Source organism: Choloepus didactylus, chromosome 15, assembly GCF_015220235.1.
Source record: "Choloepus didactylus isolate mChoDid1 chromosome 15, mChoDid1.pri, whole genome shotgun sequence".
In the NCBI taxonomy this organism is placed as follows: Eukaryota; Metazoa; Chordata; class Mammalia; order Pilosa; family Megalonychidae; genus Choloepus; species Choloepus didactylus.
The window spans coordinates 29143082-29171055 of NC_051321.1; the positions used below are offsets into that span (position 1 = coordinate 29143082).

Genomic DNA, 27974 nt, shown 5'->3' on the forward strand with positions numbered 1-27974 from the left:
GCAGAACCCTTAGAGTCACTGAGTACCCTGAGACAGAAAATTCAACCAACAGGAGGGCCCTGGGGAATCCCCCACTTAGACCATGATGACACATTAATCAGAGGTGATCCAATGACATGAGAGCACTTGGTAAAAGAGAAGCATATTATTATTCATATTAAGTGAAGGAAACTATCAGACAGAGCTTCACTGCTGACTCCTGCCCCCATCAGAGCCCACAGTCACAGGCCTCGGGGCTGTTCTGCAGGTAGAGATCTAAGAAACTTCGATAAGCCTTCACATCGGTGAGGACGGCTGACACTGCAGGGTCTTTCTTCATGGCTGCCATCCAGAGCCCAAGTTTTGGAGTGTGGCTTACACACCTGTGGGAGAAGGAAAGTATAAAAGGTGTGAGCAAGGTTAAATAGGAAAGCATCCAAAGTCTCCATATATCATTATTATCCCTGTGCAGTTTCACTTTGTTTTTCTCTAACCTTTTAAAATATTCCTTAAGATGCACATAATCATAGAATATTAGATTTGGAGGCTATTTTAGAGGTCTTTGTTTTATAGCAGAGGAATCTGAAACTAGTGCCTTGTTCAGTTAGCATGAGAAGTGGTACCGGGGCAGGTTCTCGTCCTAACAGAAACTGATAACTTTCTAAAATGAGAACTTGAAAACAAGCAAGAATGTTAAATATTTATTATTCTACGGCCAGATTAAAATAACTAAAATAACGGAGCATAGCTTTAAGAAGTGGGAGGAAGCCTAGGTGGCTGCCAACAGACTGCCGAAATAACTAACACATCTAAAATTTCCTTTGAAGGATGGAGTTTGGAAAGAGAAGTGTTTACGGTATATGGGAGGTAGAATTGGTCATACAGTCCTGAAAAGATACCCTCATAAAAGCTCACATCCTTATGGATTTTTAACCAGGAGGGAAGGAGTAAGTTACTTTTAAAACATTTTATAATGTCACAGAAGATGTGCCCCCCAGGGTGGGGTAAGTGGCAAGTGTAGGTATGTGACATGTCCTCGACAGCCCAAGACTCTCCTGTCTGCTTGTCCTACTCATCTCAGTTTTATTAAATACTTTTTGTTCAGAAAAAAAGGCCAATATGTACTGTTCCAACTATGATACGAAATATGCAGTCTTACTCATGTAACTCCAAGGCTTCTAGCCGTTCAAACCATGGCCAGATGAGGTAATCAATCATAGAAACAGAACTGCCACCAAAGAAGGTTGTCTTCTTATTGGTCAGCACCTGAAAATTAGCATGAGAGTACTTCTTATTTATGCACCTAGTAAGACATCATTAGAAATGATGAAGGCAAATTAAATAGAGTTAGTAGGAGCAGCAGCTTTCACTCTGCCATACTAAAGTTGTTTTGGGGTCTATTTGATTAGTTTAAGCTTAGAATCTGTCTGTTTGAGACAAAGCAAAACAATCAACAAAATAAACTGGAAAGTTCAGAAAAATAAAACAAACCACTGAGTACAAGTTCTTTGTAATACATATACCTGACAAAAGACTGGTATTCAGAATATAGAAAGAACCTTGGAAGTCAGTAAGAAAAAAATTAAACAGTCCATCAGAAAAATGGGCAATTGTGGAACTTCACAAAAGAGGATACTCAAATGGCCAATAATCATTTGAAAAGATGCTCTACTGCATTTGTCATTAGGGAACGGCACATGAAAATCAAAAAGCAGTGCAACTATATACCCAACTATGGTTACCCACCAGAATGACTAAATGAACAAGACAAAGTTAGCAATGGTGGGGAACCACTACAAGTAGGAGTGCAAATTGATACAACCATGTTATAACAGTATCTACTAAAACTGAGCATATGCATGCTCCAACCCAGCAATTCTATTCCGTGGAAAGGGGAATATATGTTCACCAGAAGATACGCACAAGAATGTTCACTGCAGCACTATTTCTAATAGTCCAAACATGGGAATGTTTATCGTCCGTCAGCAGAATGGTTAAATAAATTATGGTACGATCATACTTTGGAATACTATACAAAGAGAATGAATGAACTACATGTAATGTAGCTGAACCTCAAAACCTAAGAGTTAAAGAAGCCAGTTGTATAAAGAACAAAAATAGGCAAAACGAATATTCTGTTTCTTGATATGGGTACTGGTTCTATGGCTGGTTTTGTGAAAATTCATCAACTGTACTCTTATGCTTTGGATACCTTCCTACATGTAATACTTCAATAAAAAGTTTACTTAAAAAATACTGGAAAATGACTGAGTTAACTATTAAACAGATGCTAAAAAAAATAATTTGAAAACCAAGCACAAATAGCATGGTTGCAAAATTAAGGAAAGTGAATCAGTATTATGGTTTTGCCAAAGGGGAGAAATGGGAATATTATCTGGCTAATTAAACCAACACCAAACCAACTTACCCCTTATAAAACTTTCATAGTTTTTCTCATGGCTCATATTACATCCTGCCTTGTAGACTGATTGTTTATGTCTCCCTGAGTATTTGTCTTCTATCTACTACTAAACTATAATAATGTAAAGAGTAGGGATGGCATTTTACCCTTCACCTCCCACATTCTCCAGCAAAGCTCCTGCCTTAACAATTAGCAGGCACTCAAAATTGCTGAATGAATTAATGTCTGAATCAGTCCTTACAATGCAGGGCCTAGTAATTAAATTATGTACAAATATTTTTTTAAATTGTATGTGATAACATATTTAGAACATGATTTTTAAGTGGATTAATTACATTCACAATGTTGTGTTACCTTCACTACCATCCTTTTTCATCACGCCTAACAAAAACAATATACCATTTAAGGAATAATTCCCTAGCTCACTATAATCTCTAATCTACTTGCAGTCTCTATGAATTTGCTTATTATGGATATTTTATATAACTGGAATCATACAGTATTTGTCCTTTGTGTCTGACTGACTTCACTCAATTATTTCAAGGTTCATTCTCATTGTAGCATATATCAGAACTTCATTTCTTTTTATGTCTGAGTAATATTCCATTGTATGTATATACCACATTTTGTTTATCCCTTCATCTGTTGGTGACTACTTGAACTGTCGATACCTTTTAGCTGTTGTGAATAATGCTGCCATAAACAATCGTGTAGGAGTATCTGTTTGAGTCTGTGTTTTCAATTGTTTTGATATATACCTAGAAGTGGAACTGGCAAGTTATATAATTATGTTTAACTTTTTGAGGAACTGCCAGACTTTTTTCCACAGTGGCTGCACTATGTACAAATAAATTTAAGTAGGGTAGTTTCAGACAGAGGGAATTACCTTCTTAGCAGCGTAAAACAAGGAAATGGGACTACTCATGTTAGAGTATATGTTTTTAACCTAGACTCTGTGACCCTGGATGAAGAAAAAAATTACATCTTTTGTCCCCACTAACCGTAAAGTGAAATTTAGCACATCTTTCCATTATGAAAAAAGCAATAAACCACAATACTGTTAAACTTATACATTATTGTTGTTGTTATTTCAACTTTCAATTTTGAATTAAGTTACAGGACAGTTTAAAAAATAATGTAAACCCCATACAGAGAACTCCAACATACCCCTACCCACCTACCCCCAGATATCCAGAGCCACAAATTTTAACTTCATGCCACATTTGCCATATCATTCTATCCATCTATCATTCCATTTTCTGAACACTTGAGTATAGGTTGTATACATTATGCTCCTTTAACACTTAATACTGCCATGTATATTTCCTAAGAACAAGGATATTCACTTATGTAACCACCTCAGTGCATTTATCAACTTCAAGCAATTTATCATTGATATAAAGCTTACAGTATATATTTCATTTCTTTCTTATGTCCCAATAGTGTCCCTTTGAGCCTTTTCTCCTCCTTTCTAGAGTCCATCCAGGATCCTGTATTGCATTTAGATGTCATTGTCTTTTTAGTTGTTTGTTCTTTGTTTTTAAATTGTGGGAACATATATACAATATAAACTTTCCCATCACAATTACTCTCAAACATACAATGAGATTAATCACATTCACAATATTGTGGCACGCTCACCAATTCCCATCACTAAAACTTTCCCATCTCCCCAGACAGAAACCCTATACCCATTATGTATCAACTCCCCATTCCCCCTGCCCCTCACCCCTGGCAACTTGTACTCTAATTTCAGTCTCCAAGAGTTTGCATATTCTCCAATATTTTCTTTCTAGTCCCATAGGGTTTAAATTTAACATTCTAAATCAAATCATTTGCTTTTATACCAACTTAACTTTAATAGCATACATAAACTCTGTTCCCACACCCCTTCATCTCCCCACCATTAAGAAGTTCTTGTTTCAAATTACATGTTTATACATTATGAGTACAAAACCATGGATTTATCATATTTTTATGCATTTTCCTATTAGAACCTATAGGAACTAAAAACTGGAGTTAAAAACCAAAAACACAGTATGTCTGGCATTTATATTAACCCATGTCATTGCCGCCATCTGAGATCTTTATTTCTTCATGTGGCTTCAATCTATTGTCTATTGTCCTTTCCTTTCAACCTGGAGAACTCCCTTTAGAATTTCTTGTAGGGGCAGTTGAATGGTGACAAAGTCCCTCAGCTTTTGTTTATCTGGGCACTTCTTAATTCCACCCTCATTTTTGAAAGATAGTTTTGTCAGATACAGAATTCTTAGTGGGCAACTTTTTTTGCTTTCATCAGAATATGTCTTCTCATTGCCTTCTTGTCTCCATGGTTTCCAATAAGAAATTGGCACTTAACCTTACTGAGATTCCCTTGGACATGATGAGATGCTTCTCTCTTGTGGCTTTCAGAATTCTCTTTATCTTTGACATTAGTTTGATTATAGCATGGCGGTGTGGGTCTATTCGGGTTTATCTTGTTTGGAGTTCACTGAGCATATGGGATGTGCATAGTCATGTCTTTGGAAAGTTTTCATCCACTATTTCTTTGGATATTCTCTCTGCCTCCCCCCACCTCCCTTTTTTCCCTTCTACGACTTTCACAATGCGTACACTGGTACACTTCATGTTTTTCTTCAGGTTCCTTAGGCTTTGTTCATTTTTCTTTATTCTTTCTTCCTTCTGCTCCTCAGACTGAATGATTTCACTGATTCTTTCTTCTGCCAGCTCCAATCTGCTGTTGAACCCCTCTAGGGAATTTTTATTGCTGTTACTGTGGTCTTCAGCTCTGGTTCCTTTTCATAATTTTCATTTCTCTACTGATATTCTCTTTGTGTTCACCTACCATTTTCCTGATTTCCTTTAATTCTTTGTCCACGTTTTCCTTTAACTCTTTGAGCATATTTATGACCATGTTTTTAAAGTCTTTGCCTGGAACACCCCAGGTTTTGTCCTCCTTTGATGGTTTCTAAAGCTTTAATCTTCTTTGCCTGGGCCATCACTTCCTGATTTTTGCTATGTTTTATAAACTTTTGTTCAGCCCTGGACATTCTGATAATGTAATGTGTTATGCCTGAAATTTAGACTATGCATCTGTTAAAAGATTGTATCCAGCTAAATGTTATGACCTACTTTTCCTTATATGCTAGGAGCTAACAAAAAAAAAAAAAAAAAAAAGGAAGAAGGGAAAAAAAGAAAACACCTCTCCCAGTCTTTGCAGATTGACCTGTGCAAGTACTCTCCTTCAGGGCTTGTCCATACAAAGCACAGGGGTCTCCCTGATCCTTTCTGTTTATATGTCTTGTCTGTGGCATTCATCTTGTCTGGGGCATGCATGCATAGCCCTAGGAATTCCATATTTACAGTTACAAATGTCCCCTCTTCCCTAGGAAACAGTCTCCTTATGGTCCCAGGCACTACATTGTATGTCCTATAGCCAGCACTACCTTGCCCCAGGTAGCATGACTTTACGGCACTCCTACAGCACTCTATGAGAGAAGCTCTGAGCTGCTTACTACACATAGGGCAAGTTCTGGGATGGTGAGTCTCTTGGGCCACCATCAGACAGACTGAGCCAGGCACAAATGCTCGCCCTCTTACAGCAGTCCTTTAAATGTTTTTTGGAGCCCCGAGAAAGATGTTTGTCAATTCTTGCTAGTTGCTCAAAGCTTCTATGGGGGGACGGAGCCCTGATGTGCCTCACTCTACCATCTGGATTGGGGTGGGGCAGTGATATGTATTTTAATTTATGCATTTTAAAACATTATTTTGAGAAGGTGCTCATAGGCTTTACAAGGCTGCCAAGTGGATCCACAAAGGTAACCTTTGAATAAATGATAACTTACATGCATTCTCTGAGCATACCGTAATAAGATTAGAAAATAGCAAAAAGGTAGTTTGGGAAAATTAATAGTACACTCAAATAATTCATAGGCAATGAAAAAATCACAAAGGAAATGGCAAAAAATATTTACGACTGAACAATGAAAATACTGTATACTAAAATTTGTGGGCTGAAGCTGAAGTGGTATTTAGAGGTAAATGTATATTTAATGCATTCAATTTTTAATGCATTAAAAATTCAACAAGAGGGGGGCAAGATGGCGGCATAGAGAGGAGTAGAATTTAGTTAGTCCCTTGGAACAATTAATGAACAACCAGGAACAACTAGTAAATAATTTGGAATAACTGCTGGGGGACAACTGTGACTGTCCACACATCATACACCAACCTGAATTGGGAGGAATGCCTGAGATTGCAGCATAAAATCTGTAAGTAAAACCTGCAGAAATGTGCCAGGAGCCCTCTCCCCCAATGGCAGGCTGAGATGCAAAACCTCGCTGTGGTAGAAAGTAGCACTCTCCCAGCAAGCGAATATAGCTCAACCAAGCTCCAACTGGGGTTTTAATTAACAAATGTGGACTGCTGAATATAAGCTACAAACCCCCAACAAGCACACAGAGGCTTTTAGTGATGACTGACCTTAAAGAACCAGAAGACTCATGTGTCCCGGGAGGGGGAGGCTAGAAGACCAGGTGTTACCTCTGGCCGACAAGTGAAACTGGGGGGCTGTGTACGGCTCTAAAAGGGGGTTTTCTGTCCCTTTTTTTCTCTCTCAACCTGAGGGCTCAGAGGAGAGCTGCAGACATTTTCAGTTCACAGTGCTCTGACCCAGACGGGTGGAGATAACAGAATCAGAGAGACAATTCAAATGCAGATGATAACCCCCTAGGGGATGTATCTTCCCTAAGAGTAAGGAGGTAGGGCCCAGCTTTCCTTTCAGAACCAGACCCCAGAGCCTGGGGAAAAACAGCCAAAACAGAAACTGAAGCAGCCACATCTCCTTACACCAGTCAGGAACGACAGGCTGACAGGCGCCACCTGCTGGACAGGTTAGGAAAAGCACAGCTATTGGAGACCTCAAAGGAAAGTCTGTCATTCCTCTAAGATACACCCTAAGTATAACCCCATTCTGAGACCTGAACCCGTTCTGGTCTGTGAAAATCTGACTGAGGTAATCAAGGAAACCAGATGCCTAGACAATAGAAAACTACAATCTATACTAGGAAAAACAAAGATATGGCTCAGTCAAAGAAACAAACTTACACCTCAATCAAGATACAGTTGAGATACTGTTTCACTTTAATGAAACAATCAATTAAAGATTTTCAAAGACATATGCTAAATCTAATCAAAAACCAAATCAATGAGTTCAGGGGAGATATAACAAAAGAGATGAAGGCTATAAAGAAAACACTCGGCGAACATAAGGTCGAAATCCAAAATTTGAAAAAACAACTGGCAGAATCTATGGAAATGAAAGGCATAACACAAGAGATGAAAAACACAATGGAGACATACAACAGCAGATCTCGAGGCAGAAGAAAACACTCAAGAACTGGAGAACAAGGCACCTGAAAGCCTACACACAAAAGAACAGATAGGGAAAAGAATGGAAAAATATGAGCAACGTCTCAGGGAACTGAATGACAACATGAAGCGCATGAATGTACATGTCATGGGTGTCCCAGAAGGAGAAGAGAAGGGAAAAGGAGCAGAAGCAATAATAGAGGAAATAATCACTGAAAATTTCCCATCTCTTAAGAAAGACATAAGCATACCCCAAACAGAACAGATCTGAATAGACCTATGCCAGGATACTTAATAATCAGATTATCAAATGTCAAAGACAAGGAGGAACTCCTGAAAGCAGCAAGAGAAAAGCTATCCATCACATACAAAGGAAGCGTCATAAGACTATGTGTGGATTTCTCAGTAGAAACCATGGAGGCAAGAAGGAAGTGATGTGATATATTTAAGATACTGAAAGAGAAAAACCACCAACCAAGAATCCTATATCTGGCAAAATTGTCCTTCAAATATGAGGGAGAGCTTAAAATATTCTCTGACAAACAATGAGAGAGTCTGTGAATAAGATACCTGCGCTACAGGAAATACTAAACGGAGCACTACACAGATAGAAAAAGACAGGAGCGAAAGGTTTGGAACACAATTTTGGATGATGGTAGCACAGCAATGTAAGTACACTGAACAAAGATGAATGTGACTATGGCTGAAAGAAGAAGGTTAGGGGCATGTGGGACACCAGAAGGAAAGAGGAAAGATAAAGACTGTGACTGTATAACTCAGTGAAACCTAGAGTGCTCAACAATTGTGATATTATGTACAAATATGTTTTTACATGAGGGAGAACAAATGAATGTCAACCTTGCAAGGTGTTAAAAATAGGGTGGTATTGGGGAAAAAAAATAAAATCAATGCAAACTAGAGACTATAGTTAACAGAAACATTGTATTATGCTTCCTTTAATGTAACAAAGGCAATGTACCAAAGCTAAATGCCTTTAAGAAAGGGACATAAGGGAGGGGTATGGGACTCTTGGCATTGGTGATGTTGTCTGACTTTTATTCTACTATAGGTTAACTCTATCTTTCCTTCTGTTGCCTTTTAGCTGTCATGGTTTTTTTCTTTCTTTTTATTTTTCTTTTGTCTCTTTATGTTCTTTGACTCTTTCTCCTTCTTTGTGGAAGAAATGGAGATGTCCTTATATATGTAGTGGTGATGGTGGTGAATCCATAAATATATGACTATACAGGGATCCATCAATTGTTTAGTTAGGACAGAGAATATGGTGGATGAACAAAACCATCTTTAAAAAAAAGAAAGGACTGATGAAGAAACCTTGAGGGTACTACATTGAGTGAAATAAGTCAGACACATAAGGACAAATACTTCATGGTCTCACTGATATGAACTAATTATAATATGTAAACTCATAGACATGAAATATAAGTTACCAGGATACAGAACAAGGTTATTAAGAGCAGAATGTTCAACTAGGTTAAACTTAAGTGTTTGGAAATAGACAGAGGTAACGGTAGCATGTTATTGTGAGGGCTAAGGTGTGTGAATGTGGTGGAAAGGGGAAGTTTAAAGTCACGTATATCACCAGAAGGAAAGTTGGAGGTTAAAACATGGGAATATATAACACAGTGAATCTTGTGGTGGACAATGTCTGTGAATAACTGTACAAATATTAGAAATCTCTTTCATGAACTAGAACAAATATATGACACTATAACTAGAAGTTAATAATAGAGGGGTAGCGGAGGCGGGGCAAGATGGCAGACTGGTGAGCTGTATGTTTTAGTTACTCCTCCAGTAAAGTAGGTAGAAAGCCAGGAACTGCGTGGACTGGACACCACAGAGCAATCTGACTTTGGGCATACTTCATACAACACTCATGAAAACGTGGAACTGCTGAGATCAGCGAAATCTGTTAAGTTTTTGTGGCCAGGGGACCCGCACCCCTCCCTGCCAGGCTCAGTCCCATGGGAGGAGGGGCTGTCAGCTCCGGGAAGGAGAAGGGAGAACTGCAGTGGCAGCTCTTATCGGAAACTCATTCTACTGATCCAAACTCCAACCAGATAGATTGAGACCAGACACCAGAGAATCTGAGAGCAGCCAGCCCAGCAGAGAGGAGACAGGTATAGAAAAAAACAGCACAAAAAACTCCAAAATAAAAGCAGAGGATTTTTGGAGTTCTGGTGAACATAGAAAAGGGAAGGGCAGAGCTCAGGCCCTGAGGCTCATATGCAAATCCCGAAGAAAAGCTGATCTCTCTGCCCTGTGGACCTTTCCTTAATGGCCCTAATTGCTTTGTCTCTTAGCATTTCAATAACCCATTAGATCTGTGAGGAGGGCCCTTTTTTTTTTTTTTTTTTAATCCTTTTTTCTTTTTCTAAAACAATTACTCTAAGAAGCCCAGAACAGAAAGCTTCAAAGACTTGCAATTTGGGCAGGTCAAGACAAGAGCAGAACTAAGAGAGCTCTGAGACAAAAGGCAATAATCCAGTGGCTGAGAAAATTCACTAAACACCACAACTTCCCAAGAAAAGGGGGGCGTCCGCTCACAGCCATCATCCTGGTGGACAGGAAACACTCCTGCCCATCGCCAGCCCCATAGCCCAGAGCTGCCCCAGACAACCCAGTGTGACGGAAGTGCTTCAAATAACAGGCATACACCACAAAACTGGGCGTGGACATTAGCCTTCCCTGCAACCTCAGCTGACTGTCCCAGAGTTGGGAAGGTGGAGCAGTGTGAATTAACAAAGCCCCACTCAGCCATCAGTTCAGCAGACTGGGAGCCTCCCTACACATCCCAGCAGCCCAGAACCGCCCTGGGGGGACAGCACTCACCTGCAACATAGCACAGTCATCCCTCAACAGAGGACCACGGGGTGCACGGCCTGGAAGAGGGACCCACTTGCAAGTCTCAGGAGCCATACTCCAATACCAAGGACTTGTGGGTCAGTGGCAGAGACAAACTGTGGCAGGACTGAACTGAAGGATTAGACTATTGCAGCAGCTTTAAAACTCCAGGATCACCAGGGAGATTTGATTGTTAGAGCCACCCCCCATCCCTGACTGCCCAGAAACACGCCCCATATACAGGGTGGGCAACACCCACTACACACGCAAGCTTGGTACAGCAATTGGACCCCACAAGACTCACTCCCCCACTCACCACAAAGGCAAAGCAGGGGAGAACTGGCTTGTGGAGAACAGGTGGCTCGTGAGCGCCACCTGCTGGTTAGTTAGAGAAAGTGTACTCCACGAAGCTGTAGATCTGATAAATTAGAGATAAGGACTTCAATTGGTCTGCAAATCCTAAAAGAACCTATCAAGTTCAGCAAATGCCAAGAGGCCAAAAACAACAGAAAATTATAAAGCATATGAAAAAACCAGACGATATGGATAACCCAAGACCAAACACCCAAATCAAAAGATCAGAAGAGACACAGCACCTAGAGCAGCTACTCAAAGAACTAAAGATGAACAATGACACCATAGTACGGGATACAAAGGATATCAAGAAGACCCTAGAAGAGCATAAAGAAGACACTGCAAAACTAAATAAAAAAATGGATGATCTTATGGAAATTAAAGAAACTGTTGACCAAATTAAAAAGATTCTGGACACTCATAGTACAAGACTAGAGGAAGTTGAACAACGAATCAGTGACCTGGAAGATGACAGAATGGAAAATGAAACCATAAAAGAAAGAATGGGGAAAAAAATTGAAAAAATCGAAACGGACCTCAGGGATATGACAGATAATATAAAACGTCTGAATATAAGACTCATTGGTGTTCCAGAAGGGGAAGAAAAGGGTAAAGGTCTAGGAAGAGTATTCAAAGAAATTGTTGGGGAAAACTTCCCAAATCTTCTAAACAACATAAATACACAAATCATAAATGCTCAGCGAACTCCAAATAGAATAAATCCAAATAAACCCACCCCGAGACATATTCTGATCACACTGTCAAACACGGAAGAGAAGGAGCAAGCTCTGAAAGCAGCAAGAGAAAAGCAATTCACCACATACAAAGGAAACAGCATAAGACTAAGTAATGACTACTCAGCAGCCACCATGGAGGCGAGAAGGCAGTGGCATTATATATTTAAAATTCTGAGAGAGAAAAATTTCCAACCAAGAATTCTTTATCCAGCAAAGCTCTCCTTCAAATTTGAGGGAGAGCTTAAATTTTTCACAGACAAACAAATGCTGAGAGAATTTGCTAACAAGAGACTTGCCCTACTGGAGATACTAAAGGGAGCCCTACAGACAGAGAAACAAAGAAAGGACAGAGAGACTTGGAGAAAGGTTCAGTACTAAAGAGATTCGGTATGGATACAATAAAGGATATTAATAGAGAGAGGGGAAAAATATATATGACAAACATAAACCAAAGGATAAGATAGCTGATTCAAGAAATGCCTTCACGGTTATAACGTTGAATGTAAATGGATTAAACTCCCCAATTAAAAGATATAGATTCGCAGAATGGATCAAAAAAAATGAACCATCAATATGTTGCATACAAGAGACTCATCTTAGATACAGGGACACAAAGAAATTGAAAGTGAAAGGCTGGAAAAAAATATTTTATGCAAGCTACAGCCAAAAGAAAGCAGGTGTAGCAATATTAATCTCAGATAAAATAGACTTCAAATGCAGGGATGTTTTGAGAGACAAAGAAGGCCACTACATACTAATAAAAGGGGCAATAAAACAAGAAGAAATAACAATCGTAAATGTCTATGCACCCAATCAAGGTGCCACAAAATACATGAGAGAAACACTGGCAAAACTAAAGGAAGCAATTGATGTTTCCACAATAATTGTGGGAGACTTCAACACATCACTCTCTCCTATACATAGATCAACCAGACAGAAGACCAATAAGGAAACTGAAAACCTAAACAATCTGATAAATGAATTAGATTTAACAGACATATACAGGACATTACATCCCAAATCACCAGGATACACATACTTTTCTAGTGCTCATGGAACTTTCCCCAGAATAGATCATATGCTGGGACATAAAACAAGCCTCAATAAATTTAAAAAGATTGAAATTATTCAAAGCACATTCTCTGACCACAATGGAATACAATTAGAAGTCAATAACCATCAGACACTTAGAGAATTCACAAATACCTGGAGGTTAAACAACACACTCCTAAACAATCAGTGGGTTAAAGAAGAAATAGCAAGAGAAATTGCTAAATATATAGAGACGAATGAAAATGAGAACACAACATACCAAAACCTATGAAATGCAGGAAAAGCAGTGCTGAGGGGGAAATTTATAGCACTAAACGCATATATTAAAAAGGAAGAAAGAGCCAAAATCAAAGAACTAATGGATCAACTGAAGAAGCTAGAAAATGAACAGCAAACCAATCCCAAACCAAGTAGAAGAAAAGAAATAACAAGGATTAAAGCAGAAATAAATGACATAGAGAACAAAAAAAACAATAGAGAGGATAAATATTACCAAAATTGGTTCTTTGAGAAGATCAACAAGATTGACAAGCCCCTAGCTAGACTGACAAAATCAAAAAGAGAGAAGACCCATATAAACAAAATAATGAATGAAAAAGGTGACATAACTGCAGATCCTGAAGAAATTTAAAAAATTATAAGAGGATACTATGAACAAGTGTATGGCAGCAAACTGGATAATGTAGAGGAAATGGACAATTTCCTAGAAATATATGAACAACCTAGACTGACCAGAGAAGAAATAGAAGACCTCAATCAACCCATCACAAGCAACGAGATCCAGTCAGTCATCAAAAATCTTCCCACAAATAAATGCCCAGGGCCAGATGGCTTCACAGGGAAATTCTACCAAACTTTCCAGAAAGAACTGACACCAGTCTTACTCAAACTCTTTCAAAACATTGAAGAAAATGGAACACTACCTAACTCATTTTATGAAGCTAACATCAATCTAATACCAAAACCAGGCAAAGATGCTACAAAAAAGGAAAACTACCGGCCAATCTCCGTAATGACTATAGATGCAAAAATCCTCAACAAAATACTTGCAAATCGAATCCAAAGACACATTAAAAAAATCATACACCATGACCAAGTGGGGTTCATTCCAGGCATGCAAGGATGGTTCAACATAAGAAAATCAATGTATTACAACACATTAAAAACTCAAAAGGGAAAAATCAAATGATCATCTCAATAGATGCTGAAAAAGCATTTGACAAAATCCAACATCCGTTTTTGATAAAAACACTTCAAAAGGTAGGAATCAAAGGAAACTTCCTCAATATGATAAAGAGCATATATGAAAAGCCCACAGCCAGCATAGTGCTCAATGGTGAGAGACTGAAAGCCTTCCCTCTAAGATCAGGAACAAGACAAGGATGCCACTGTCACCACTGTTATTCAACATTGTGTTGGAAGTGCTAGCCAGGGCAATCCGGCAAGACAAAGAAACAAAAGGCATCCAAATTGGAAAAGAAGAAGTAAAACTGTCATTGTTTGCAGATGATATGATCTTATATCTGGAAAACCCTGAGAAATCAACAATACAGCTACTAGACCTAATAAACAAATTTAGCAAAGTAGCGGGATACAAGATTAATGCACATAAGTCAGTAATGTTTCTATATGCTAGAAATGAACAAACTGAAGAGACACTCAAGAAAAAGATACCATTTTCAATAGCAACTAAAAAAATCAAGTACCTAGGAATCAACTTAACCAAAGATGTAAAAGACCTATACAAAGAAAACTACATAACTCTACTAAAAGAAATAGAAGGGGACCTTAAAAGATGGAAAAATATTCCATGTTCATGGATAGGAAGGCTAAATGTCATTAAGATGTCAATTCTACCCAAACTCATCTACAGATTCAATGCAATCCCAATCAAAATTCCAACAACCTACTTTGCAGACTTGGAAAAGCTAGTTATCAAATTTATTTGGAAAGGGAAGATGCCTGAAATTGCTAAAGACACTCTAAAAAAGAAAAACGAAGTGGGAGGACTTACACTCCCTGACTTTGAAGCTTATTATAAAGCCACAGTTGTCAAAACAGCATGGTACTGGCACAAAGATAGACATATATATCAATGGAATTGAACTGAGAATTCGGAGATAGACCCTCAGATCTATGGCCGACTGATCTTTGATAAGGCCCCCAAAGTCACTGAACTGAGTCCTAACGGTCTTTTCAACAAATGGGGCTGGAAGAGTTGGATATCCATATCCAAAAGAATGAAAGAGGACCCCTACCTCACACCCTACACAAAAATTAACTCAAAATGGACGAAAGATCTCAATATAAAAGAAAGTACCATAAAACTCCTAGAAGATAATGTAGGAAAACATCTTCAAGACCTTGTATTAGGCGGCCACTTCCTAGACTTTACACCCAAAGCACAAGCAACAAAAGAAAAAATAGATAAATGGGAACTCCTCAAGCTTAGAAGTTTCTGCACCTCAAAGGAATTTCTCAAAAAGGTAAAGAGGCAGCCAACTCAATGGGAAAAAATTTTTGGAAACCATGTATCCAAGAAAAGACTGATATCTTGCATATATAAAGAAATCCTACAACTTAATGACAATAGTACAGACAGCCCAATTATAAAATGGGCAAAAGATATGAAAAGACAGTTCTCTGAAGAGGAAATACAAATGGCCAAGAAACACATGAAAAAATGTTCAGCTTCACTAGCTATTAGAGAGATGCAAATTAAGACCACAATGAGATACCATCTAACACCGATTAGAATGGCTGCCATTAAACAAACAGGAAACTACAAATGCTGGAGGGGATGTGGAGAACTTGGAACTCTTATTCATTGTTGGTGGGACTGTATAATGGTTCAGCCACTCTGGAAGTCAGTCTGGCAGTTCCTTAGAAAACTAGATATAGAGTTACCATTCGATCCAGCGATTGCACTTCTCGGTATATACCCGGAAGATCGGAAAGCAGTGACACGAACAGATATCTGCACGCCAATGTTCATAGCAGCATTATTCACAATTGCCAAGAGATGGAAACAACCCAAATGTCCTTCAACAGATGAGTGGATAAATAAAATGTGGTATATACACACGATGGAATACTACACGGCAGTAAGAAGGAACGATCTCGTGAAACATATGACAACATGGATGAACCTTGAAGACATAATGCTGAGCGAAATAAGCCAGGCACTAAAAGAGAAATATTATATGCCACCACTAATGTGAACTTTGAAAAATGTAAAACAAATGGTTTATAATGTAGAATGTAGGGGAACTAGCGATAGAGAGCAATTAAGGAAGGGGGAACAATAATCCAAGAAGAACAGATAAGCTATTCAACGTTCTGGTGATGCCCAGGAATGACTATGGTCTGTTAATTTCTGATGGATATAGTAGGAACAAGTTCACAGAAATGTTGTTATATTAGGTAACTTTCTTGGGGTAAAGTAGGAACAGGTTGGAAGTAAAGCAGTTATCTTAGGTTAGTTGTCTTTTTCTTACTCCCTTGTTATGGTCTCTTTGAAATGTTCTTTTATTGTATTTTGTTTTTCATACAGTTGATTTAAAAAAGAAAAAAAAGTTAAAAAAAAAAAAAAGGGGAAAAAAATATGTAGTACCCCCTTGAGGAGCCTGTGGAGAATGCAGGGGTATTAGCCTACCCCACCTCGATGGTTGCTAACATGACCACAGACATAGGGGACTGGTGGTTTGATGGGTTGGGCCCTCTACCATAGGTTTTACCCTTGGGAAGATGGTTGCTGTAAAGGAGAGGCTAGGCCTCCCTATATTTGTGCCTAAGAGCCTCCTCCCGAATGCCTCTTTGTTGCTCAGATGTGGCCCTCTCTCTCTAGCTAAGCCAACTTGAAAGGTAAAATCACTGCCCTCCCCACTACGTGGGATCAGACACCCAGGGGAGTGAATCTCCCTGGCAACGTGGAATATGACTCCCGGGGAGGAATGTAGACCTGGCATCGTGGGATAGAGAACATCTTCTTGACCAAAAGGGGGATGTGAAAGGAAATGAAATAAGCTTGAGTGGCAGAGAGATTCCAAAAGAGCCAAGAGGTCACTCTGGTGGGCACTCTTACGCACAATTTAGACAACCCTTTTTAGGTTCTGAAGAATTGGGGTAGCTGGTGGTGGATACCTGAAACTATCAAACTACAACCCAGAACCCATGAATCTCGAAGACAATTGTATAAAAATGTAGCTTATGAGGGGTGACAATGGGATTGGGAAAGCCATAAGGACCACACTCCACTTTGTCTAGTTTATGGATGGATGAGTAGAAAAATATGGGAAAGAAACAAACAAACAGACAAAGGTACCCAGTGTTCCTTTTTACTTTAATTTTTTCATTTTAATTATTATTCTTGTTATTTTTGTGTGTCTGCTAATGAAGGTGTCAGGGATTGATTTAGGTGATGAATGTACAACTATAATGGTACTGTGAACAATCGAATGTACGATTTGTTTTGTATGACTGCGTGGTATGTGAATATATCTCAATAAAATGAAGATTAAAAAAATAATAGAGGGGTACATAGGGAAAAAATATACCTATTGCAAACTATATACTATAGTTAGTAACATTTTAACAGTAACAAATGTACTATACCAATACTATGAGTCAATAATGAAGGGGGAGTGGTTAGGGGTATAGGAGGATTTGAATTTCCTTTTTTTGTCTTTATTTCTTTTCTGGAGTAATGAAAATGTTCTAAAAATTGAAAAAAAAATTTTGGTGATGGAAGCACAGCTGTATGATGGTACCATGGGCAACTAATTGTGCACTTTGGATCTTTGGATAATTGTATGGTATGTGAACAATCTCAATAAAATTAAATTTAAAAAGAAATTCAAGAAGACTGGAAAAAATGCATTAAGTACTCAACTTAGGGCTAGTAAAAGAGCAACAGTAAATCTAAAGTAATTATAAAAAAGGAAATAAACGATAAAAACTGGAAATAATGAGATATAAAACAAATAATAGAGGATTAAGAAAATCACATACTGATTATTTGAAAAACTAATAAAATACACATCTAACAATACTTATCCAGAAAACTAGAGAAAAGACACAAAAAACACTATATTGGGAATGAAAACACATACATATGTAGTGATATGTAGAGATTTTGAAACTAAGGAAACATTATGATCAACTTTATGCCAATATATTTGAAAGCTTAAATTAAATGGATAATTTTCAAGAAAAATATAAATTATCAAAATTGATTTAAGAATAAATTTTTTAAAAACCCAAAACACATAATGTTTAAAGAAACTGAATTGGTAATAAAAAATCTATCCACAGAAAGATACCAGGTTCAAATATTTTACTGAAACAGCCAATTTTCAGAGATTAGAAAAAGGGGTAAAGTTACTCAACTGATTTTAGAAGTTAGAATATCCTGGATACAAAATCAAATAGGGATACAAAAATAGAAAATATGGGCCAATCTCATTTATGAATGTAGGAGCAAAAATCCTTTAAATATTAAATAATTCTATAGTGTATATGAAAATCCATTGAGAACAGAAGGTTTTATCTCAGTAATGCCAGGATAGTTCATCACCAAAAAAATCTGTGAATAGCACCATATTTACCAGATTAAAAGAGAAAAAAATCTATGAACATCTCAAAAGAGACAATGGATATGGAAAAAAAAAATTCAATAAAATTCAACATTCATTCATGACTTTAAAAAGACTAGCAAACTAGTAACGGAAGAGAGCCATCTTAACATGAAAAGAAGGTCTCTGATAAAACCTACAGCAAACTTCATACTTACTAGTAAAATGTTAGGATTCATTCCATAAAACACAGAACTGTCTTCCCTCAGTAAAAACTTCAACCTGACTGTGATTAGAATACCTCAAGTTCAAAAGAAAGACTCTAAAATAAGGCCCGAATTGCAGCTCTCCCCCAAGGAAGCTCATCCTCAAGCACGTGTGTATGGGTCACGGAAACTGTGGTGGTAAATGTGATTATATAACATTAAGTCGTGGGTCGAGGGAAAGAACACACAACATACATGCTCTGCTTATAGTTACGGCAAATTATTTCTTAAAACTATAGGGTCGAGGACTGGAAACAATCATGGAAAAATGAAAACAGGTGAACAATTGTAGAAATGTGGGTGAAATTTTCTTATCTCCTTGTTGATTTAGTTTCAGTGTAACTGTTGTGGTTTGGAGTAGTACATAGCCCAGAAAAATATATTCTTAAACTTAATCCATTCCTGTGGGTTGAACCCACTGAAAGTAGGGCCTTTTGATGAGGTTACTTCAGTTAAGATGCAGCCCAGGATGGGTCTTACTCCTATTACTGGAGTCCTTTATAAGCAGAATGAAATTGAGACAGACAGAAAGTCACAGAGGGAGCAGCCAGAAGCCCAGATCAATGGAACCCTGAAAAGAAGGCAGAAGCCAAGAGAGGCCGCCATCTGCATTGCCATGTGACAGAGAAGTGAAGGGCCAAGGATTGCCAGCAGCCAGTTCCAGAACACCAGCCTTCAGGAAAAAAGCATTACCTTGATGTTGCCTTGATTTGGACTTTGTCTGAGCCTCAAAACTGTGAGTTAATGAATTCCCATTGTTTAAGCCAGCCCATTTAATGGTATTTGCTTGAGCAGCCAAGGAAATTAAAACAGCAATAACTAAAATATTTGAGAAGCAAGCCCATGACAAAGTATTTTTACATGTTTTGGTATATATCTTAGAACAGCTTATTGCAATCTGTTGTAGACTAAAATTTCTTGTTTGATATTATTTCTAATTGCCATAAAATGACTTGGAATATGGGAGTATGAAGAAAAAGAGGAGAAAGAAGAGGAGAGTAGACACAGTTGATCATTTACTCTGATAAAAAGTAAGAGAATCAATTGATTACCTCCTCTAGCTTGTTGAGTTCTTTACAAAATTCTTCTTTTAGGTCAGACCAATCTTCATTATTTTGTCTTCCAGAAAAGTTTTTTACCCAAAGTGGTACCTAGATAAAGAAAAATTTCTTAGTTTAGAAGTTTGAGACTAACCATATCTGGCCCCTCCACAGACAAATGTGCTAGAACTCTCACAGTCCTGGTGTCAGAGAGTTCTAGAAACTTCAAGGATGCACTGAATCTCCACGACAGGGTCATGGACTGATTCTGGAAACAGTTTTGTAGTCTAAGATGCTGTGTTGGTCAGGATTTTCTACGTTGCAAATAATCAAACCCACGCTGGCAAGTTCAAGCCAAAAAGTTCTTTAAAGGACACTGAGGGGCTCAGAGAATTGTGAGGAGGCTGAACAAATAGGCTTGGAACTAAGCTGGAACATTCCAAAATCATGCTCCAAACTCACCTGATGGCAAGTGCCACTGCTGCCAAGGCCACTGCTAAATGCCACAGTCTGTGCTGCTGCCAGAAACTGGAGTCATAGCTGATCACTAAGGCCACCGGCACCAATGCATTTCTACTCCTGACTGTTATCTTGCAACCACCACTGCTCCTGGGGAGCTCCACTGCTACTCTCACCAGCAGGATCAGTGACTGTCACCAAGCCTATTTCTTCACGCTGCTCATTTCTGAATTGAAGTCTAGCATGTATGCATCTGACAAGAAGAGCCTAAGTCACAAGCCTCTATCCTAGCTGCTAAAGGGAGCTGGGAAAAAAATTTTTTTTTTGGTTTCTACCTTGGGGACGGCAGAAGAAGTATATTCAAAATGGGCTGACAACCTGAAGATTCAACAGGTATGGTGACAGATGCTTTAATGCTTGTGGTGGAGATGTTCATGTGTTAAATACTTTGGCCTTTGGTATCATCTGATTGCAAGAGACAGAAGTTCACTCATCCTAGTTTACATAATACAAGGCCCTTGTAGAAATACAAGAGACTCTCACGAAATCCAATGGATGTCAGCAGAGCTTGGCCTCATTAGAATTAGAGTTTGCAAGCAGCCCTTCCATCTACATTTCCATCTGGGGCTTTGCTTCTTTCATATTTGCTTCTCTATAAATGTCTGCTTCACATTCTCTATAAATGTCTGCTTCACATGTGAAGCAGACATTTTCTAAAAAATTTTCTAAAAAATTTTTTTACCTGGTTTTTTCTAAAAAATTTTTTTACCTGGTTTTGTTATGTCAAGTCTCCACTGATATGTGAGTTTACAGCGTCAAAGCTCCACACCTTTACTGTCTCAGGTCCAGATTCTCAGGAGCAAAGATGAGTGGCCTGGTGTGGTGGGGAGTGCTGTGCAGGGTGGGGGTGGGGTGGATTTCTGGTCTAATTGGCTGTTACCAGGAAGCCAGGCTCATGTGGGACATAAGGCTTCCTCTTTCCCAAATGTGAGCAGGAAACTAATGGCAGACATCTCCAACTTTATTTTTTAGCTCATTTTCTTTCTAGACAGTACAATAAAAATGAATCTCTACTTTTAACTCTCCAATATCTTATAAATCTAGTATTTATCCCCTTTCCATCGTCTCTGACAGCAGTCCCCTCTTTCACCCCCATCCTAAGCCAGATACCTCCCTCTTCCTTCCCCATCAGCTTCCCTCTACAATGTCTACTAAAACAGTATGTTCTCCTTATAAGGCCCTCCCATCTTCTAGGTACTTCTTTAACCATTTCTTTCTCTAGATACAAAATATTTCTTTATAATACATTGACCATACTACCAATATAACAAGGTTATAGAAATATAATCTGGCATTGCTATTCTTGGTGTCTCAACACTCATTTCTCGTCATTTCTTTGTTAATACTGATTGTTTGAACTAATCCACAACACTGGTGCTAATTAAAATGCAAACGATTCTTCTACAGGAATGGCATTTATTCAGTCAGCTGAGAGCTCCTGCCAACACAGCAGATGCTCCCTGAAATAACAGTAAGAGCCAATGCTGAGTATCTGCCATGTATCAGACACTGCTCTAGGTATTTTATATTTATTAACTCATTTTTATCTTACCAGGCAGCAACAATTATTATACCCATTTTACAAATGATGGGACTGAGGCACAGAGAGTAAATACTAAGTAACTTGCTTAGATTCACACAGCTAGGGAGTGGCAGAGTTGGTCACCAACATAGGCAGTGAACAAACATGATTACAACACAGCCCTTACCTCAAGGAGCTCAGTCTCATGTGACATGAGAGGGACAGGTAACATGTTAGGAGAACACATAGCTGGGGCATTGACCCAGTGTGGGCAAGCTTCTGGAAGGCAGCACTGTCTGAGCAGACACATAAACAATAATTTGGAGACAGACAAAGTGGGAAGGGAGAACAACCTTTTAGCAAGTGATGTGAGAGATGGCGAATTTGGGAAAACTGAAAAATGCAGCATGGCTAGAATATAAAATGTCAGGCATGAAGAGGGGTAATGTTGGAGAGGTAAATGGGAACCCTATCATGAAAGAGCTTGCAGCACATGTTGGAGCTGACAACAGATTCTTCTCTTGTTTTCCTCTCCCTAACCACTGAACCATAAATGACAACATTAGTTTAGCTTAAAAACCCAAGATATTTCAAATAGGAGATGAAATTTCTATTATACCCACCTTAGAAAATAACTCAAGGACCATCTTTTGGTGAGCTTTCTCATAGGGGTCATCTGGCAATAGCTTCTTCCCTGGATATGCTTCATCTAGGTATTCACAAGTGATAGCAGATTCGTAGATGAGCTGACCTCGACTGTTTTCCAGAACTGGTACCAGCCCAAAGGGATTCTTCGTAAAGAACCACTCAGGCTTATTTTTCAGGTTGATGTTGATGACTTCATGCCTGAAAGACACACAGATGATGATGAAGAGAGTGAAATATTTTACACTTTTGAATCAGTCTTCACTGGCCCTACCATCCACTTAGCTGATCAGACCCCAAACCTGGGAACTGACTCAGCCTTGATTCCACCTTGCCTTGAGTTAAATCAACCAGCAGATCTGTCAGTTCGAACTCCAAATCATATCTGGACTCTATCCACTTCTCCACTTCACCACTACCATAGCGTCTAAAACATCAGCTCTCACTGGGACCTCTACAGCAGCCTCCCTACCGGCTTCTCTGATGCCACACACAGCCAGGGAGAGCTTTTACAAAAGCAAATTGGATCGGACCACTCTCATGCTTAATACCCTTCAACTGTTGCTTGTTGCAAAGGTGATAAAACCCAAACCCCTTACCATGGCATATAAGCCACATTTGATCTGGTCCCTGCTTACCTGTCAGACTTGTCTCCTATGACTTTCTCTCGGACATTATGATCTGGCCACAATGGCTTTTTTTTTTTTATAATGCAAACACTTATTTATATTTGTAGTGCTACTCTGTGGGTTACATGCCTTTAAACAACCACTTTCGATCCTGTTTGCCTTCAATGCAGCACTGATACTTATAATCCCATTAATGAACCATAATCACCCCCTGCCCATTCCCATATCTTTAAGCTCACCCTTGTTATCATGTCTCCATATTAGCTTATCATTCCCCCTTCACTAGCTTCTATTTCTAGGTCCCCTATACTCTACATAATAAAACACTGATTTTACATTGTTTAGGAGTTCACATTAGTGGTAACATACAACATCTCTCCTTTTGTGTCTGGCTTATTTCACTCAGCATTATGTCTTCAAGGTTCATCCATGTTGCCATGTGTTTCATGCCCTCATTCCTTCTTACTGCTGCATAGTACTCCACCACATGTATGTACCAAATTTTGTTTATCCACTCGTCTGTTGAAGGACCTCTGGATTATTTCCATCTCGTGGCAATTGTGAACAATTCTGCTATGAACATCAGTGTTCAAATGTCTGTTCACATCACTGTTTCAGCTCTTCTAGGTATATACTGAGAAGTGAAATTGCTGGATCATAGGGTAACTCCATATCTCGTTTTCTGAGGAACCGCCAAACTGTCTTCCATAGCAGCTATACCATTATACATTTTCACCAGCAATGAATAAGAGTTCCAGTTTCTCCACATCCTCTCCAGCATTTGTAGTTTCCTGTTTGTTTAATGGCAGCCATTCTTACTGGTGTGAGATGATATCTCATTGTGGTCTTGATTTGCATTTCCCTAATAGCTAGTGAATATGAACATTTTTTCACATATTTTTTAGACATTTGTATTTCCTCTTCAGAAAAATGTCTTTTCATATCTTTTGCCCATTTTATAATTGGGCTGTTTGTATTACTGTCCTTGAGTTGTAGGATTTCTTTATATATGCAGGCTATCAGTCTCTTATCAGATGTACGGTTTCCAAATATTTTCCCCCATTGCATTGGCTGCCTCTTCACCTTTTTGGCAAATTACTGAGAGGTAGAGAAGCTTTTGATTTTGAGGAGTGCCCATTTATCTATTTTTTCTTTTGTAGCTTGTGCTTTGGGTTTAAGGTCTAAGAAGCCACCTCCTATGACTAGGTCTTGGACATGTTTCCCTACATTATCTTCTAGGACTTTTATGGTACTATCTCATATATTGAAATCCTTGATCCACTTTGAGTTAATTTTGGTGTAGGGTATGAGGTAGGGGTCCTCTTTTATTCTTTTGGATATGGATATCCAGTTCTCTGAGCCACATTTGTCGAAGAGACTGTTCTATCCCCGTTCAGTGGATTTGGAGCCTTATCACAGATCAGTCAACCATAGATCTGGGGGTCTATTTCCAAATTCTCAATTCGATTCCATTGATCAATATGTCTATCTTTGTGCCAATGCTATACCATGCTGTTTTGACCACTGTGGCTTTACAGTAGGCTTTAAAGTCAGGAAGCATAAGTCCTCCCAGTTCGTTCTTCTTCACACTGGCTTTTTATATTCCTTAAATTTAACAAACACATTCCATCTTATAGCCTTTGTGCTTGCTATTCCTCTGCCTGGAAAAGCCTTCTCCCAGATCTTCCCAGACCCAATGCCACATCCTCAGAGAGGCCGTCCGTGATGGTTTGAAGCTGTGTGTACCCCAGAAAAGATCATGTTCTTTTAGTCCATTCCTGTGGGTGTGGGTGTGACCTTTTGATTAGGTTATTTCAGTTGATGCACCAGGTGGGTCTTAATCCTCTGACTGGAGCCTTTACAAGAGGATAAAAAAAGCCAGGGAAGCCAAGAGAGACAGAAGCTGAGAAAGGACACACGGAAAACAAGAAGAAAGCCACAGATAAGAGTGGCCAGAAGCTGAAAACAACAGAACCAGAGAGAGAATCAGCAGACCACAGCCATGTGCCTCACCATGGGACAGAGGCGTCCAGATATCATCTGATGATGCTTTTGCTTTGATTTGGACATTTTCATGGTCTCAGAACTGTAAACTTGTAAGTTAGTAAATCCCCATTATAAAGACCAACCCATTTCTACTATATTGCCTTTCGTCAGCTTTAGCAAATTAAAACACCCTCCCTGAGCACGACTTCAATCTGCTGCCCCATCTCTATTACATGACCATCTTGTTTTACTTGCTTCATTGAACTGGTATCTTTCTGAAATTATTTTGCTCACTTATTTATGCATTTATTATGTCATCTACCTAGAACTTAAGCTCCACGAAAGTAGGGCTCTTGTGTGTCTTGTTCATATTCATAAACAATAAACATGTAAAAGAGCAGAATTTCAGATAGATACAAATGCTATGAAGAAATAAAAATAGTTTCAAGTAGGGACTCAATGAATATTTGCTGAATAAATAAGTAGAAATGCTTCAAGACTGTCAATAAGATCCTCCATTATTGGCTTAATTATTTTAATTATGAATTACAAGAAACAAATAATTGAATGTGTCCACTCTCCAATGTATAAGAATCAACATGATAAAATTCAATTCTTTTTGTTAATTTGAATAAAAAGTTCCTTGCTTTTTATGAGGATATTAAGGAATTCTAAAAATCCACCCATCAAGTAAATTTTTATATTAAATCTCCATGCTTTGATATTTAAAAAAAAAATAGTGGGTGGGTAAATCATCCAAAGTAAACCAGAAGGGAAGAAAATAGGTGATGCTCAGACTATATTCAAATTGTAATTTTATCTATTTTATATCTTGCCCGGAGATTATACAGGAAACAAGATAAATAAAAGCTTCTTATAATTGTCAAAGCTGGATAATTGTTCAAAAGAGTAGATCAGTTACTCAAAAATAATAAAAACCAACACACCTTTCATATCCTTTTTCCAAATCCACAGCACTAGCTAGAACAGCACTGAGTTTGGGGTTTTAAAGATGTAATTCCCCATGGAACAAAGGAACAGCAGTGTGAACACTAGTGTTTGCATGTGCATGTGTGTGTACTATGAGGTTCATATGCTGACAGATACTGGGCACTCAGATGCCAACCACTGCAAAGAACACAGGCTACCTGCCAAGGAACCAATATCATTTCAGAAATTTTATACTATGAAAACAAAAGGTAGATCCTGGGCTTTTGTGATAAAGCTCTCAGAACACACTTGCATTTTGGTGATCTGGCATCGTGAGCCAACAAATGACACACATTGCCAGAACAGTTTGGAAGAAGCACCCTTTAGAGGAAACCATGCTTTGCTAGGTTGTATAATCTGGTCAAAATATAGTACCTCATTTCTATTTTCCTTTGAAAAACTGTTCTAGTAATTAAAGTAGGTTATTTTCAACCCAGAGTTCTCCAGTTGGGAACATAAACCCTGCAATCCTGTTATGTCCTGCCCTGGACTACTTTTCAATTATGAGTTTATGTCTCTCTTTAATTCAGTTTGGATTAGGTTTCTGTTAATCACAATTGAAAGAGTTCTAACACAGCAAATACCGTTTTAGATACACTTTACTAAATGATGAATATTTCATTATGTGTTCAGAATTATAATTTTATCCAAATGAGATGCAAATCTAAGTGAAATGATGGCTAATCCAAAAATACTTTATATTTTTTTCTTTAGAGTGCATCTTACATTTCTTTTAGGGAAAAGTATTGCCGGCCTAACTGTACTCTTAGAAGACTAAAATTAGTTTACAAACCCTAAGCAGACAGATGGAAAATTCCTTGAAAATGGGCTTATATTTAAAACTTCCACAGTGCTGTCTACAGCCTAGGTTATGTAATGTCCATTCTACAGATTCCAAAGGTCATTCATTATAAGGGAGGCCTTTCAGATAAGATACTTGGCGACAGAGAAAGGCCAAGTTATTATTGCATATTTTCTGTGCATACACCATACGTCAATAACGTGCTAGTTTCAAAGCTGAAGCTTTGCAAAGGATGGACTTTTTTCGCATAGGTGCTTCCTTTTATTTGACTCAACCAAGAACCAAGTCAATGTAAATATTTACTGTAGGATTAACTCAGCATTCTGTTAGGAGGGTAAAGGTCTAAATTCTATCCTGGGGGGAATTACCAGCCAACTATTTGAGGAGAGCCCATGTATATACTCGGAATAACAGCAAACAATATAGGACAAGCCAGACAAGAACCGCAAGCCACAGGGGCATGAAAGTGAAAGGGCAGCAGCGGACCTATCAGGAGATTTACCAAGGCTAAAAAAGCTTCTGCCTGCGACCTCCGGCAAATCACTAACTTTACTGGAGCTTTTCGGATCTATAAAATGGTTGATTAAATAAGATGTCTCAAACCGGTGGAGTATGTGGCATTCCCCCACCCCCGATAGAAGTTCCGTAATTTTCTAGTTCCACTACCACCGCGGCCACTACCCCCAAAAAAAGCTGAGAATAGTTTACTTTGGAATAAAAAAGATCCCAGGACCCATCCGAGTTCCCGCCCCGGCCTCAGTACTTACCGGATTCCCTTGGCCTTCAGGACCAGGAGGGTTCTCTGGGCGAACGGGCAGAACCTCATGCTGTAGATTCGGATCAGCCCCTCCGGGACCGGCCCTGGGGGCGCGCTCCCTGCGGAGGATGGCGGAGGGGAGAAGATTACGGCCCCAAAGGCTGCTCGCGCCCCTCACCCTCCCGCCGCCCCCCGCCAGCCGCAAAGAGGTCCCGCGCGCCGCCGCCCCCGCCAGTTCCCGGAGCCGCTACCCCCGGACGCGGGTCCCGGGGTCGCCGAGAGCACCCCCACCCCCGCAGCGGTCCGACCTCACCTTTCGCCAGGCTCTTGGTGGACCCCTCAGACATGGCGACGCGGCGCAGACCGAGCTGCTGGGAGGTCGGCTCCCGCTCCCGGGTTGGCAGAATGTTTAAGAACTAGGTGACCCCTCCCTCCCACAGCGCCCGCGGAGGCGTAGTGACCCGGCCG

The 27974-nt window shown here is 39.1% G+C and overlaps 1 protein-coding gene across 1 annotated transcript; it reads right to left on the bottom strand.

The window, feature by feature from the left end:
• Positions 1-126: 126 nt before the first annotated feature.
• On the bottom strand, positions 127-27966 carry GSTO1 (glutathione S-transferase omega 1). The gene is made up of 6 exons (XM_037804576.1): positions 27820-27966; positions 27517-27625; positions 22321-22543; positions 19669-19767; positions 1139-1245; positions 127-362 (listed from the first exon to the last, which is right to left on the bottom strand). Exons 1-6 carry the CDS (start codon positions 27851-27853, stop codon positions 209-211), a joined length of 726 nt encoding a protein of 241 aa, XP_037660504.1. The 5' UTR covers positions 27854-27966; the 3' UTR covers positions 127-208.
• Positions 27967-27974: the final 8 nt, after the last annotated feature.